We start from the raw sequence: 17,414 nt of genomic DNA, 5'->3' as shown, positions 1-17,414 counted from the left end.
TAAGCTGTCCAAATGTAAAAACATACCCACTTACCAGCACCATCTAAAAGTCACCAATTAGCACCTTATATGCCATTTGTTAAACCAGTTAAAAAACCAAAGTGTTAAACTACACATGAGATATAAGCTGCTAATTAGCGAGCTTTAGGGGTGTTGGTACACAGCTTCTACAACTGTGGGCACAATGTTTCCAGGATTTAAGCTAATCTGTGAGTGATGAGCTTTTAAAACTTTCTTATCCACATTGGTTTAAAATTTGCAGATGATGGTAACGATTAAGATCATTTTCTGTGGCTGGATTATTTAGCCGGGATACTCTTTTTAAAAAATATTAAAGTGTGGAAAACTGAGAAATTGACATCAAAATTACAAACTGTACATAAAAGATGGACACGAGCTGCTGTTTTGGCCATTGCGCAGAGATGTAATCAAACTCTGGATGCAAACGTCCGGAGTATTTTCTCACATCGTTTATGTTTCATTAAAGCGTGGTTGCGTGGTGAGCGCTATGTTGATAGTTAAAATTTTAGTTTGTGATCCAGTCGTGATCACAACGTCTGTGGTAAAAAAAAAATAAAAAATTAGTTCTCCCTTTTTTAAATTTGTCCCCTGTAAAGAAAAACAAAGGTGCAAACTTCAACCTCTCCCATTGTGATCTTGTTTTTTTATGTGATCGGTTCTGTTTGTTTGTCTGTTTGTTAGCAGTCCAGCGTCAAGTTTTCAAGATATTGTGTTCAAATTTTGTGTGACGGTGAATAACAATATCAGCTGATTTAATTTAGGTGAAAATTGGGTCAAGGTCACACTAAATGTGAAGATCAGTAAAATCTTTACATAACAAACAATTTTTTATGGATCGTTATAAAACTTCCCAACAATAATGTAGTACCCGGCTGGCTAAGCATTTGACCTTGACCTTTATTGCCAAGGTCGAAGTTAACCTTGAAAAAATTTTCAGAAAACCATACCGAGTAATATCGTATAGAAGGGCATGCCGTACACATTTATTTTTTCAATACGATGCCCTACGATGTCACACTGACAGCTTTTTTTTACACACAGTCCCCAATTTTCAGAGGCTCAAAAGTGGAGTGTAACTTGCATTAATCTGAAATAAAAGGATTGCTTTTAATAACTGGATGAAAATCCCTTGGCGTTAATGATTGCCTGAAGTCTGTATCCTCCTTTGACATGCTCTGTGTACAGAGGCAGAATTACTTAAATGTCTTCATTGTCCAGGATCTTATGGATGTGACTGTATTTGAGGGGTTAAATCAGCCGGAGAAGCTGAAGAGTCAACTCATGTCATGTGTTGAAGAAGACAAAACTTCACAGAGATCCCTCAAAGTGGAATAATGACATAATTTATACTAAACTTTATGGCTTAATGAGCTAGTTTAAAAACAAAGTTACCCTCACAAAGCATAAAATCCAAATAAAACCCACCTGTATCAGGCTGTAAACGTCATTAATTTGTGCTTTTAGGTTGCACATTTTAACACAGTGGATTAGAGGAAATGTAGTTTTTGCCAATTGGCTTTATTTTTCTGTTGTAAAGGTTCTTGTCTGGACAGTAATTACAACCACTCATGCTGCTTTTCCAGCTTTGCTAGCAGGAGCAATCCTGTCCTGAAACAACACACAGACAGACAGACCTGAACAACTGAGAAGTTGTGCCATATGTTTTAAAATACAACTTTTTGCTGAACAATATTGTAGAAAAGGAGGACGACTTGACACACCGTCCGTGTTTATTTGTCAGTTTTTTATTAGGAGAACACACTGCTGGCAGTTCTGTGAGGTTTGGCACCTACATCCTGTAGCTTTTCAGCTGGTGTACAGCACACACCCCTCCTCCGGCTTCTATCTATCTATCTAGGGAGAGACCTCGTTAGTTAATGCCGCACACCTGTCCCACCAACCTCCTTGGCACTGCCCTTGAGCTCACTGCACCACCGCTCCCCTGCCCCTGAGCAAGGGACCACACCTCTACCAGAAATATAAACCTGCCACCTCCAGACTGGGCTTTTCAGTCCCACCATTTCCCTGTTGACTTTTTTTTTTTCAATATTTTAAGTTTTTAAAAAATCTTTTTAAAAATGAGCCATTTTCAAAGCCATAAAACATACATGTATGAAAATACCTGGATGATAAATTTTCCGCTCATCTCGTCAGTTAAACTTCATTCACGTCCAACACATTTAACAGAGCATTCTTTAATTACATTCAGGTGCTGCTTTTCTATTCTCACTGAAACCCTTAATCCAAACACCCACCATGCCATCGTCCTCCACCTCCCACAACGCCATCACGTGATGGAAACATGGTCGGTTCTGTTGCCCTTGAAACCGCTCGCTCTCGGATGTTGTGTGTATTCACGCTCCGTGTGCTGGTGTTCCCAGGTGTTCCCTGGACGCTGCACACCTGGCTCGAGTCCCTGCGTACCTGCTTCATCCAGCACCGCCGACCGCTGATCCAGGGCCTGCTCAAAGACTTCTGCTGCATCCAGGAGGAGGAGTACACTGAGGAGCTGATCACGCACGGCCTGCCACTCATGTTCCAGATCCTCCGATCCAGCAAGGTCACTGGAGCTTTCTTTCATGTCCACGTAAACAAAACGCTTATTAGAGGAACATCAGACAACGTAAGGCACGCTTTCTGGGAATACAAACCGCCCTGTGCCCATGTGCTGGGTCGACATTAATAACACTCATGTTTGCATAAATTTAGTGCACTTCAAACCATATTATCATACATTTGCATAATTTCTTGTCCCGGATTGCTCATGGAAAAAAACGAGGCCACAAAACTGTAATATGTGTAAAGTTTCTGTCCTCACTGGTGTTTGTGTGTGTCTGCAGAATGAGGTGATAAGTCAGCAGCTGTCAGTCATTTTTACGCAGTGCTACGGGCCCTTCCCCATCCCTAAGCTGACGGAGATCAAGAAGAAGCAGACCTCGCGCTTAGGTAAGAGAGCGAGTTATTAATGCTTAACATTTGCTGTGTGATGAGGATGTGACTGCGGTGAAGATTCTCTCTATTTTTTGTTGTGTTTTGGGGGGGTTAGAGCGAGGAGTTACCTCAAGCTCAGAGAGCGCGCTTTTTCTCCTCGTCACATCTGTAGGTTCCTTTGACATTTGCAGCAGGTGATTAAATAAAGGTTTACAAATGGATTTAATCCTATTTACAGTGCATCCTTCTGTGCTTCAGAAGAAGCCACATATAGACAAAGAAGTATCAGATTAACTCATAATGAAACAAGATCTTCTTGATGTTTTCAAAATATTTTCACAAATAATTTGTTTTTTTTTTGTCTGTTTGTTGGAAAAACACCACTTTGGGGGAAATCTATCTAGAAAATGATTTTATTTGTGTTCTAAGGAGCTGTATGAACATTATCTAGTAGTAGAAATGTATTCAGTATATTTGAAGGTTTCTTAGGCTACGTTCACACTGCAGGTCTTAATGCTCAATTCCGATTTTTTGATCAAATCCGGTTTTTTTTGTCTGCTTGTTCACACTACAAATAAAATGTGACAGCAAACGCGCTCTAGCGTGAACCCTCAAAGCGGCCCGCATGCGCAAAAGAAGACGTCACACACAACACGCTCTGTTTAGACCCAGAGCAAACAATATTGTTTGACTGATGGCTGTTAATATAAAGACTTGTTTCAGACTTTACGTTTCCCAATTTTGCTTTAAGTTATAAAGTTATTTTGTTATTTACATATGGCCTAATGATGATCCTTATTGCTGTTTTAGAGAGGAGCGCTGCTTCAAAGGATAGTTGCAGATTTCTGTCAGAATCTGCAGATTATACAGTACGAATAAAATGTTCACGTTTCTCCAGCGTTGTCTTCCCAACAGTTTCACTGACATCTACACTGGATGGCCAGGAAGCGTTCGCGATGTCTTCTCCGGAGCTGATAACTGGCGTCTGTCTTGTGTCAGTGACGTAAAAAACGGATTTAATGCGACATGACCGTTCAAAGAGCAGTCGCTTTCTAAAACATCAGATATGTATCGGATTCAGTACCACATACGAAAGTGACCCAGATTGGATTTGAAAATATCGGATTTGTGCCGTTCACACTGTCATACCATGATCGGATATGGGTCGCATAGGGTCAAAAAAGTCGGATTTGATGCGCTTTCGCCTGCAGTGTGAACATAGCCTTAGTTTCCTCAAAGGAAGCTTTGGGAGATTAAATAAAACCTTGAATTTCACATGCAAAGGTCTTTAATGTTTGCTCTTCTTAAAAAGGTTTTTGTGTCCGGCTGCAGAGACAAAGTGAAAGTGAATTGCGTGTGTGGTATTCAGTCCTACTTGTGGTGCTTGAGTCATCACCTGTCACTACTGCAGCTGATTGTCAATATTTGTTCAAAGTAAAATTACAGTAAAGTCCATAATTTTGTTGTGCAAAGATACAATTTTAGTTATTTTGCTTTTGTATGTCAAAAAAGTGTAAAATCGAACAATCGAGATGTGAGTGAAGTGCAGGATTACAGCCATTTTTACTAGATTAATTGGACACTTAGGCCTCACCTCAATGCACCACCTCAGTGAATGGAAATACAAGGTGCAAACTGCTGTTTACCGAAAATGAATTTATCTCAGTTTCTCAAGGTAAAGAAATATAAATTCTTCAATAGCTAAGTCAGTCACCTGATCTCAGTCCATTACATCGTACTTTCCAGTTAGTGATGTAAACACTGAATGCAGAGAGACCCACAAACAAAGACTGACTATAACTGTGGCAGTGAATCCTAAACAGTTAATGAGACACTTTTTGTTAAAACCTTTGAATTACATCTGAGTGTGCGCTTCAATCGCATCTTGATTGTTTGATTTTAAACCCCACTGTTGTGGAGTACAGAGGCAAAATTACAAAAGATTGTGTCACTGCCCAACAAATTATGGACCTAAATGTAATTAGTTTTAATCCAAGTTGCATTTCATTTTTTGGCACAAACTCATTGAACTACTGTGGTCAAATAAGGATAGTTTTGAATCACAGTAATTCATATTTAGCGGCTTGGCTCTGTTCTGGGACGTCGCCGCCTTTCTGTGTGCGTTCACAGCAAAATATTGGGAGAGCAGACACATAAAACATACATCGAACATCAGTGATAACAAAACGTGACAGTGAATATGTCAGAAAAAAAGGAGAAGATGAGGATGTGAAGCAACATTAGGCAGGCTTAAATAATCCATTAATGGATGGTGTCCTGCGGCATTACGGAGCTCCTGGATAGTCTGAGGTGCAACTTGCCAGCGTGAGATGGATGAAACATAATGTCTCAGAGGTAATCTATCGTTAGGTCAGGCAGATGTGGGGGCCAATCAATCGTATCAGTTCCTTCATTCTCCAGGAACTGCCTGCATACTATCGCTACACGAGGCCGGGCATTGCCGTGCACCAGCATAGAGTCTGAAAGGGAGTCCAAGGATTTCATCCTGATACCTGATGGCACTCAGGGTGCCGTTGCCTGGCCTGAAGAGGTCTGTGTGTCCCACAGTGGATATGCCTCCCCAGACCATCACTACCCACCACCAAACCGGTCACGCTGAACGATGTTACAAACAGCATAATGCTCTCTGCATCTTCTCCAAACCCTTTCATGTTTGTCACATGTGCTCAGGGTGAACCTGCTTTCATCTGTGAAAAGCTACAGTGCCAGTGGTGGACTGGTATTCTATTTTAAATGCCAATTGGGCTCACTGGTGCTGGGCAGTGAGCACCGGAATATCAGGCTACCCTCATGAGTTGTTTCCGATTGTTTCATCAGAGACATTCACACCAGTGCTGAAGGTCACCCTGTTCCTCCTTGCACAAAGGAGCAGATAGTTGTCTTATCGATGTTTAAGGACCTCTCCTCGAGCAACTGCATGTCTCCTAGAATCTCCTCCGTGCTCATGAGACTGTGCCGGGAGACACAGCAAACCTTCTGGCCATGGCACGAATTGATGTGCCATCCTGGAGTTGTTCTGTAGCCTCTGTAGGGTCCAGGTATCACCTCAGGCTTCTAGTAGTGACACTGACCCTAGCCAAAAACTAGTGGAAAAATAGACGGGGGGTTGTCTCGTTTTTGCCCCTCTAGGGCTCCTCTTCCTAATTTGATTTACCCCAAAGCAGCTGAAAGTGATCGACAACCCCCTCTGCGAGGTACCGGACCAGATCAATATCCCACGAGTCTGACTGACTTGATGGTACACTCTTATTAAAATGTGTTTTCATTTTTGTTTTTGTTTTTTATTTAAAGTCATTAAAGATGTATGCTGTACAATTATTTCACCCTGGAAAAAGAAAATATTAAGTTCAAAGAACTAATTAAAACCCCTGAATTACCGTGATGTGCATGCCCATAAGGAGGTGCATGTAAACTTCTGTCCAAAACTGTAAAGTGAGTTTCATTTTAAAAGTAATCTGATATATATATTTTTTTTTATTTCAACGTGCAGTATTTTCTGGGTCATTCTTACTATTCGGTGCCATTTGAGTCCTAATGACATAATATGGTATATTTAGTGTAAAACTTGTCTAATGCTTATTTCTAAACCATTTTCTTGTATGTTTAACCCCCCTCTACCATAGAACACATTGATATATACACAGGATAAATACATTAAAAGTAAATTACTTTTATTTTAGCACAAGTCACTAAAGTACTATGTCCCCAGTCATGCTTGCTCGACTTCAGTTACAAATATAACTTTAAAAAAAAAAAATCTAGATTTTTCATCATTTCTGGATTGGCTTATTTCTAATGTTCCTCATCAAATGTTCTTTTTTATTATTAATGCATGTTTAATACTTAAAATCTTTAAAAAAAATGTTGTGTCCCTGAATCAACTGTCACCCCTGTTACTCTGATAAGAATTCCATAGAACACATCACCTGATTATTCTTTTAGTCACATGACACTCCCGGATGTAACATATTTTGGAGGGAAAACTTTCAAGAAGAAGACGAGTAAGTACCACTCTTTAATCAACCCTTTTTTCAATGTTTTAGCAAGATTTTGTAATGTGGCAAAGCATAACACGTCCAACCTGTTACGCTTATTAATAGTGGAAACAATTTTTTTTTTGTCATTTTTATAATATGGCTAATAAACATGTTAAAAATGGTTCTTAGTGGTCACCATGTACTAGCTTGTTGTTCATCATACTAGTAGTAATGGCTAAGTTTAGCATAAAATCTCCCCCCTGTTACCGTCACCCCTGTTATTGCTATGCACTGTAACAGGGGGGACGTAAGATGATAGAAGTTTAGTGTTTAGGGTTATTTATACAAGTGTGTATTGGTAATTATTATTAACCTGTATATATTTACTTTTAGAAGATTTTGAATAGTATACATTTTTCAGGGAATGGCACCAATGTCTGCTGCGGAGAAGCAGCGGCGCTACCGAGCACGTCGTGATGCTGACCCTGAGAGAAGACAGATATATCTCAATAAAGAGAAAGAGAAGTGGAGAAAGGACAGAGAGGAAGGGAAAAAAAAGAAAGTGGCAGATCTCAGTGAACGACAGAAGAGAGCACAGAGAAAGCAGTGGCGAGAAAGGAAAAGAAAGCAGAGGGTCAAAGGAACCATGAAAATCCACCAAGTACTCAGTTTCTCTCCAGGAACAATAAAATACAGGGACATAACCTGCCTTTGCCAGGCAGACAAAGGTGTACTGGACTGTGAATGCTATGGCCTGAAGGAGATAAGCCTTAGTCAAGAGGCAAGTCCACATTGCACTGAGGGACCAACCCGGCCTGAGAACATCACAAAAGATCATATTGGTCAGTGGTGCATTATCAACTACGATGGTGAACCCTACCCAGGAATCATTCTGGAGGTTGAAGAGGATGTTAAAGTGAAATGCATGCACAAGAACGGGACCAACAAGTTCCACTGGCCAAGTCCACGTGAGGACATAACCTGGTATAGGGATGACCAGGTTGTGTGTCTGATGAAAGAACCAACACCTTTGAATAAGAGGTCAGTTCAGCTGGAGAGGAAAGTGTGGGATTTCCTTGAAAAAAACTGGAGTTGCTGGTCTGTTGCATAGGTAAAATGTGTGAGAAAAATGTTCATTATGTTGGGTGTACAGTGAAAATTTGCTTGTTTAATGTGGACATGTATCTACCTGTGTTGGTTGGACGGGCATGGTGAAGGTGTTCAAAGTTTCTTTAAGGTGGTATTTTTTGTCACTGATGTTATGTCCACCCTGTTACCTCCTGTCCACCCTGTTTCTCCTCTGTCCACCCTGTTACCTGTGTGTTTCTTTTGTTAATTAAATCAAATCAACAAACATAATGCATGTCTCTTTGGTTATTGGGAGGGAATGAATCAGCAAAATTAAGTTACTTAAAAATGGAGCCAATTTTTTTTTATATTCCCTTTGAATCTAAAAACAATCTTTTGAAATTACACTGTCTTAAAACTGAACCTGTCTTCTTTCAATATAATGCTTGTTTAAAATACTTCCTTGAAATTTCCTTGCAGATTTTAAAAAGGGACATTGTAGCTTTTAGAAAATGTAAATATTACTATAACTGTGTATTCAAAACAGTTATTAATAGAAAATTGAATGTCCTGTAACAGGGTGGACATTTGGCACGTCATGGGTAAAGACTTTGATTTTAAAAAATATTATAATATAATATCCTTAGCTGGACCAATACATTTTTCTTATAGGTTGAAAATCCCTCTTTTAGATGAAATGTTAAAATAATTCAAAATTTTGTATTTTTTGATGAAGAGTGATCACACTGAAATGGCACCGAATAGTAGGAATGACCCTTCTCTATGTGCAGATAAAATGGGTCCACTTGTCTGTAATGAACCAAATCGTCCATTAACACCTCAAACTTTATTTTAGACATTTCTTTGAGAGAAACGAGGAAGAAGAGAAACATTCAGTGACGGCGCTGCAGCGCCACCTGCTGATCATTTACTGGCAGGGTTTAAATAAAGTGCTTTAAATCACTTGATTTGTGTGCAGTGAATGAAATGCACTCGAGGATGCAAACACCGGATATCAAATGCAAATCCCCTGCCGTTTAGGAATGCTAACGCGATTTGATAATTCAGCACTGATAGGCGCGTGATGAATCAGCCTTGCGGTAATTAATGGCCACATTAGCTTAATCTTCTGCTGTTTGCTGCTCTGCATGCATTGTGTGGGAGACGTGAATAAATCTCTCTTTTTTTTTCTTTTGTTTTTTTTAGACCCCCACTTCCTGAACAACAAGGAGATGTCTGATGTTACCTTCCTGGTGGAGGGGAAACCATTTTATGCACATAAAGTTTTGCTGTTTACAGCTTCACCCAGGTAACCTGAAACTTTGCTCCTATTTTATTTTGTAAAACAAAAGCGCACCGATGGGAAAAATAATGTAGAATTTATCTGTTTTTTGTTGTTGTTGTTGTTTTTAGGTTCAAGTCGCTGCTGCAAAACCGACCAGCAGCAGAAAACACCTGCATTGAGATCAGCCATGTCAAGTACAATATTTTCCATGTAAGACGTTTATTTCAGTTCAATTTAATTCCGTTTTATTTTTACAGCACCAAATCACAACAACAGTTGCCTCAAGTCACTTTATATTGTACGGTAGAATGTATGTGGGAAGGAAAAACTACCTCTTAACGGAAATGAAACCTCCAGCAGATCCAGGCTCAGGGAGAAGGCAGCCGTCTGCCGTTCTTCTCTGGGGTGAGAGAAGAAAGATTTCAGTGCATACAAAACCTATTCCCACTCTCAACCAGACCCACAACACTCATCGTCCCCTATGAGTATAAGAACAGGCTCCACGTTTGATTGTTTTATTCTGAAGGAATGGTGTTAGGTACATAGTTAAACAATCGAGATTAAGAAATCCATTTAATTCTCAAACACAGAAAGTATATAACTCCAACTTTACCGTATGAAGCTTAAGGCTGACCCAATTTGTGCACATCTGTGGGAATGGCATGAATCTTTTTGGAAAAGGGTTAAATGAAGTCTGTCAGCAGTATTGCACATTTCTGATTTTAAATGATTCGCATTAGCTGTAAACCCAGAGCCCAGAAACGTGAGCTTGAACCGGCTTGGCGGCTGCTAAAATGTTGGAAATGTTGTTCCTGCTCGCTTTCTGGATGTTCTTTATCTTTTAGCTTTCCACTGGGTGTATCCATGAGGCTACAGAAGACACAATTAAACTGCGGCCCCAGAGCTTCCCCCTCCCATTTCTTTCCCCTTGTCTCTTTCAATTTCTCTCCAGTCCTGCTGGGGACTTGTTTATCTCTGGTCTGCTCTTTATTTTTACTGATTGAATGCTTGTTCCTTTTTAAATGGCGATAAAAAGAAAACATGAGAGTAAATATCACTGGATGCAGGGAAGGTATTTGATAGCAGTGAAAATATGTAAATGCTTAAATTTACATATGTAATTCAAATCTGGATTACTTTCCAGGTGACAGAATGGAGCCAAAAAAGAGGCACAAAAAAAGCAACAGAAAAAAGGGTCCCTCTTGTACTCTTCATCAGCTTCATAACCTGAAGCCTGTACTGTTCTCTGTTACAGTTGGTGATGCAGTATTTGTACTGTGGAGGCACCGAGTCCCTGCACATACGCAACACTGAAGTAATGGAGGTAAGAAAGACTTAACCAAAGCCTGTGGAGTGACAGCATGAGTATTAACATTTCTAATCCCGAGTCCTGTGCCTCATTCTGTGTGGCTGTACTGTTCCCTGTAGCTCCTGTCTGCAGCCAAATTCTTCCAACTAGAGGCCCTTCAGAGACACTGTGAGATCATCTGCTCCAAGAACATCACCACCGAAACCTGTGTGGACCTCTACAAACACGCTAAGGTGGGAGGCTTACGGTCTCTAGCAGCTGATTTACATACTGGGAGGGGTTTGTGTAATGAATTTTTACATAAGGTGCAAACATGCCATTAATTAACAATTGCAGACTGGCAATACAACCACCACACACACTATTTTTCAAGCTGCTCTCATATTTTTGTATTAGCAGTGACTCAAATGACAAATGGAACAAAGTGGAACAAAAACTTTATGCATGGGCTGACACACCAGACACGATCAAGACGTTCAGTTGAGCCGCAGTCATGCTAGGCTCAACTGAGAATAGGGAATAATAATAATGCTTTGGTGCATGGAAGACACAGACTTGTCTGCAAACACTTGCCAACTACTTGCAGAGCAGTAGTGAAACTGTGGAAAGTGCAATGCGTACCAGAAAAGCATACCCACTTGTCTTCAAAGGAAAAGTTGCGATTTTTAAATGTATTGATTGCAGTAGTGAGACGTAGCATTTCAGACTTTACTACCACTTGGTGGTAGTAGAAGTAGTTTGCCACTGTTTGCAGACACGTTGGCATCATCCATGGAAACAACAGGGGACCAAGGTAACCGGCAGGTAATCAACACAATCACAAGAAGGTAACAGATTTAATCTGTGAGCAATCACTGACCAACCGAACAGGAAATACATGTTTTTTTCCTCAGCAATCAGAGGTTGCCAGGCGGTCTCCAGCTAATCTCCAGGACTCTGTGATGAAGCCTAGATGGCAGTGTGATTAAACCATTAATAACGTATACATTTGTAAAACGTAAAATTTGCTATAACAGCATTAAAACATGGGAGTCAATGGCAACTGACTGACTTTTAAGGGAACCTCACATGGACATTAAAGAAATGGCCCTTATATACACTGGCTTTATTTTCCAGTCTCAGGGTTTGTCTTGCTTATATTGTGTTAATGTTGCTCAGTTTGTTAACATTTGCTGTATATTTTTCATTAAGTTACATTGCAGAAAAGGTGCATTGACAAATTAACTTGTAAAACAGGATAATAGTTTTATTTTAAAGTGAATACCTAATTAGAAGCTGTGTTGCTTTTAGCTCAGAAGCTAAAAGTGGTAGTACAGAGTACCGGTTTTACAGTTTTGTGAAGTTGGTGTTTGTGGGGTTTCTACAACTTTCCAAGTGGGGAAATTCGAGCTGAAAATTCCACCTTTATTTCCATCTTCCCGCCTGAGTACTGGAATAAAAATACCCTGTTAGTTGTTCAAAGTAAACTAATTAAAGATATTTAAAGAAAGTGCTAGATTGACAGATTAATAGCTGCTATTGTAAGGTTCAAACACTGGGATAATAATGATGACTGTTCTTAAAAAGCAATTACCAATTTTGGGCTGGAATATGACTGGAATATTGGCAAAATTATATATAATCAGAATTTGAAAGCTGCTAATGTCACACATTCCTTTCATCTTTCATTTTCATTGTAGTTCCTTGGTGCCACGGAGCTGACGGCTTTCATCGAGGGCTACTTCCTGAAGAACATGGTGCTGCTGATCGAACTCGATGGCTTCAAGCAGCTCCTGTACGAACCTTCCCCCGCCGAGAGCCCCGTGTCCAGCCCCGGCATCTGCTCCGACATCCTCCACGACCTGGAGAAGACTCTGGCCGCACGCATCCACTCCATCCACCTCTCCACCTCCAAGGGCTCCGTGGTGTGACGTCATCCTCACCGGAGCCCTTCGATCCAACCACAGCATCCATGTAATGCCACTTTTATCATCCAGCGTCCCGCTTTACTTCCCCGTTTTCCCCTGACCAAGCACCCACCCTGCTGATGAAGAGGAGCTGTCGGATGTTTTTAAGTCAGGAATTCCCTTTAATTCTGCCTGTTGCAGCTCAATGGGGGTTCATGTTGCGACTTCCTGACCTTGAACTCTTTTGCCCTGTGGCTCCCATCGGTCACTCCACACCCTGAAGAGTAATAAAAACCTACAAGAAAAAACAAAAAAAACAGAACTGCCTTGACCCAACAGTATCATTTAGCTCTAACCATGATTCTAAAAAATTTCTATTGTATTTCATATAGGATACGTGCATGAAATACATAGGCTACTGTACACTGTTTTTCACTCAAAAAGGTAGAGTAGAATTTTAACTCAATAAATGCAGCTTCGTTATCATCTGCGAAATGAGACTGTGGTTTACAAACAATAATACTTTATGGAAGTGGATGCCATTACACATGCCAAAATCTAGATATAACCCTTCTATACAACCAATAAAAGTGATTAGTAGCAAAGCCAGCAGGCGGACTTTTAGGTGGCTCTTATTTACATCTCATTCTGTCTCTTCTATGTTGGATTCACTGTGTTATATCTACTGTGTGCAGAGGCCAAACTGATCACAGGAACTTCCACCGTGGCTGACACTGCGGCCGGCACTCATTCGACTAAAGACGGCCCACTCAGTGAAATCTATGCTGACTTATGCTTGAAACATGGATGCCCAACTGGGAAATTAACTTGCGATAACGCCCACGGACGACTCTTTTTAAAAAAAAAAAAATTATTGTTACTATTATTGGTATTTTTTTTTGCATGACATCTTGTCAACTGAGCTGACCCCTGGTGTTGCTTTTTATGCAGATATTACTTCACGGACCACTTTCGCAAGGGGAAGTAAGGGGAAAACGCTGCTTGTTAACTTTGTATCCACTGCAAAACTGATCAAAAGCGGGATTTGGAGAGGGGGGGTTTCAATTGGCAGGGACTTTCTCTTTAAAGATGCTTAAAGTAAGCATGTTAATACATTCTGAAAGTCATAGTGTTAGTTTTTTTGTTATTGTTTTTTTTGTTTTGTTTTTTGTAAGCTGATGTACAGTATCCCCACCTCCCCTACACACACCCGCTTGGCTGCTGACACCAGTCTCATTGAATGTGCTCCCTGCTGTGCGTCTTGTTTATGCAAAGTTGCATGTTTACTCTGTTCGTATGACTCCTCTGTTTTTGCTTTAGGTGTGCTTTCTGTGTAGACTGAGTAGGCTGAGTGAGGTGTTGAAGAGGTTTTGCCTCAAATTACTTGAGCTCTTTCAGATAATATTCTAAGCCATCGGGGTAGACCATGAGATGCATGTTAAAGTCACTCTTTGTTTAAGGCTTCACCCCCACATGAATTCTTCGAAGGAGAGGCTGAATCCTGCACAGAGCACTGAGTTTATTAGAGGCACAATTACCCTATTTATACCAGCCATCTGTATCTGGACACGTTCTCTCAATGCATATCTGATTTATGGGTCTTTACATTTACAACCGGTATAAAAATGCATCCTCGGTCTCTCCACTCTGCTTGTAATCAGTATGGAAATTAGTTGGACTTGTCAAAAAACATGGCACGTCCCACGTCAGGGTTCTGTTTATTTGACTGAGCTGCTCCATGAAGCAGCTCGGTAAAATAAGACCTCCAAATGTTGTGTGGTTTGGACATATGTTAATTGCAAGTCTAAATGGGGTAAATTTAGACGATGTTATTTGACTTACACAGCCACTTTATTCAGTTCAACTGCTCGTTAAATGTCTGATGAGTCTCGATTTCTGCTGCAACATTCAGGCGAAAGGGTCAGAATTTGGAGTAAACAACAGCACCTTGTTGAATCTGTGAAAGCAGGTGTTCACCCCGATATTAGAAAGGTGTATGGCTGGTGAGGGTAAATCTGTGAGTGCTGAGGTGTAAAATTAGCTTCAAATAAATTTAGTAAATCCAAACTAAAATAGTAGATTCCATAAAACAACCTGATGCATCTGATGTGTGAAGTTGCTCAAACTAAAAGAAAATGAAACAAGCACTTTTAGAGTTACAGCAGTGATCCAGAAGGATGGCAGCATAAACCTCATAAATTTCATGATCAGAGCACCCACTCAAGAATTTGTGTGGGCAGTCCTGTGGAAGATACTCGGACTTCTGCAGTCGCTATGCACACATCCTCCAAGTAGGCACGTGGGATATCTTTCCACAGCTTTCAATGTGCGTTCATAATTATGGACACCAACTGCTTTGTATTTTCCTCTCCTTCCTTTCTGGAAATTAGTTTAAAAAGCAAATGAAAGTGACACATCTTTGAAATACTAAACAATTGTTTTAATTTAGTTTAATTTAATCATCATGATAGATTTAAAAACTGTGTGAAGAAAAAACAAGCCTATATATTAAAAAAAAAAAAACGGGAGATGATAACTATGACTACCAAGAAAAATGAGCGCAGTGTGCAGATGAAAGCGGTTAAAAGCTCAATTTAAGGTGAGGAGGAAAATAAACTTTCCCGTTCTGATATGTTTTAAACAAACAGTAACTCCGAAATTAAATTTGTTTATTATTTTTCTCAGAGATTAATCAAAACATTTTTAAGAAAAATTTGCCGCTGCCGTTTTATTTCGCATGAATGTCAACTTCGGTTCAGGAAAGCGCCAAATTTTTAGATTAAAAACAGAAGTTCAACCAAATCTGAGGACAGTTTAACTGGAAAACAAGTACGCATATCTACCAATTTTTATCAATACCCAAAAAAATGTTCAAAAGGTCAGAAGATGGTTTGGGGGTTGGAGGACTTGGTTGACTGGTGGTTTTTATGTAAAAGTGAATTTTCTTAATTCGCATCCAAAAAAGTGGGAATTTAAACTCAGTGCTCAAAGTGTGCAATAATTCAACCTTTTTATCCCTGTGATTGCATCAAATAACGCGTCTCACTCCTTAAAGGACCAAATGTAAACAACTGTCAGCTCTGCTGCTCAAAAGAACGTTTTAATCGAACCCATCCGATGTAACCGGTACCTCTCTCCCTCTAAGGAAATCGCACACCACACAGTGTATTTCATGAATGTAACAGTGCAGCAAACGTGCAAAGTTTTCCAATCCAGCGAGAAACCAAAAAAAAAAGGAAACCAGATGCTTCACTTTGGCTAAACAATGCAAACATCGTTCAAGTGTCCTCATACTCTGTGGTGGTTGTTCCTCCTGTAATCGGAAGGTATCATTTAAAAAACTGTAGCACATTCCAAAAATAATGATATTATTTGTTTTGGTTCCTGCAAATCATTTTAAGAGAGAGAGATTTGGGCATATACGCACACACACATTGACACAAAGCTGTAAATAGCTACAGAAAAGAAAGTACAGATGTTATCCTACAGCTTTATTTTCTTACCTACATACACGGCATGATATATTTTATTTTACATTCCGCTATTTTGTTTTACAAAAGGGAAAAGAATATATAGAGATATATGAATATAAACTTTAAAGTTTTAAAAATTAAGCAATATTTCCATTAAATTGTATTACTTTCAGTGGTATGATGTGCAATATGCCACAGGAGATGGAGTATAATGAGCTGAAAGACGATTATATACGAGTGACAGACTGAAACAGAAGGTTGAATATATATGAATATTATTTCTGTCTCTTTTGTGACGCCCCTTCATGTACTGTTTTGCCACCGTGGTGTTCATTTTTACCGTGAACCCTTTGAGGAAGCTGACAGTCACGATGTCGACTCACCACACTCGCTTCTTAAATGTGAAACGTAACTTTAAAAGATGCAAGCCGTTTTTGTCTCCGCAGAGGTGAAAAGGTTCACAATGATGTCAAGCACTTTCTGTGCCAGTGTTACTGTAGCCTCTCTCTCTCTCTCAATCGAAAAGCATTAGTATTTCAACTGTGAGCTTAAGTTTCAGTCTTATTGTGATTTTTTTTTTCAAAGAAACATATATGGCTTTGACATTAGAATAGAGAGGAAAAAACAATCCTTTTTTTAAATCTGTCTTAATGTTACGCCATTAGCAAAAGACTAACTTTAGCCCCTGTACTGGCGCTTTTGATTCCAAACTGGGTCCAAGCTGTAGAGTAAGTGTCGGTTCGCATGGCTCTTCTTGTTTAATGTTGTTGAGAATGTGCTCTATACACCAGCTTCGTCCACCGAGACCCTCCCCTTTATTTGCCTGCATACTTGTTCCTAATAAACGACACTTCTCCTAGATGCAGTGAAAACGTGCATGGGATATTCACTAGATTTCACACCCAACCGAGGGGGAGGGATGAACTTTTGCATTTTTTTTTCTTTTCCTTTGATGAGAACATGTATATTGTACAAAATATATATATATATGAAATATAAATTATACATGGTGTGAGGAGCAGGGATGTGGTGGAGTATAACAACAAAAAGGAATGTTACACTCGTGCTACAGTTTCTGTCGTTCCATGACATGCTTTTGTGGACAGCTAATAAAAGACCACAGGTTAAATCATATTAAAGGTCTCTGATTTTATTTCGCTTCGTCTCTGGAATGTTTTTCTCCATGATGGTGCGTTTATTCACGAAAAATAGAACAAGCCGAGATTTCCCCATCTTTCAGCTGCTTATATTTTATTTGGACAGAACTTTTTTTTTGTAGTTTTGCTATGGGCTCAAATTGTGGTCGTAAATCAGTTTTGTGTGCGTAAAAAGATTTGTGTGTGGACTTAGCCAAAAAAAATACCTGTGAAACTCTGCACTCAAGTTTCAAGTTACAAGTACGAATTTTGACCCAGTTTTTCTTTCTTTCATCTGATTGGCCAA

The 17,414-nt window shown here is 39.7% G+C and overlaps 1 protein-coding gene across 2 annotated transcripts in view; it reads left to right on the top strand.

Moving 5' to 3' along the window:
• Nucleotides 1-13,107, top strand: part of LOC309692194 (ankyrin repeat and BTB/POZ domain-containing protein 3-A) — a 271,823-nt gene extending 258,716 nt beyond the window's left edge. For both annotated transcript variants that reach the window (XM_082510454.1, XM_082510453.1), the window contains 7 exons: nucleotides 2,403-2,581; nucleotides 2,862-2,967; nucleotides 9,225-9,327; nucleotides 9,432-9,513; nucleotides 10,559-10,627; nucleotides 10,732-10,845; nucleotides 12,292-13,107. In XM_082510454.1, coding sequence (XP_082366580.1) covers nucleotides 2,403-2,581; nucleotides 2,862-2,967; nucleotides 9,225-9,327; nucleotides 9,432-9,513; nucleotides 10,559-10,627; nucleotides 10,732-10,845; nucleotides 12,292-12,522 — 884 coding nt within the window. In that variant the 3' untranslated portion in view covers nucleotides 12,523-13,107. The remainder of the gene's footprint in view (nucleotides 1-2,402; nucleotides 2,582-2,861; nucleotides 2,968-9,224; nucleotides 9,328-9,431; nucleotides 9,514-10,558; nucleotides 10,628-10,731; nucleotides 10,846-12,291) is intronic.
• The last annotated feature ends 4,307 nt before the right edge of the window (nucleotides 13,108-17,414 follow it).

Source organism: Aulonocara stuartgranti, assembly GCF_965226115.1.
Source record: "Aulonocara stuartgranti genome assembly, chromosome: 17".
NCBI lineage: Eukaryota > Metazoa > Chordata > Actinopteri > Cichliformes > Cichlidae > Aulonocara > Aulonocara stuartgranti.
Note: the sequence above shows the minus strand (reverse complement) of the source record. Positions and strands in the feature narration are given on the sequence as shown.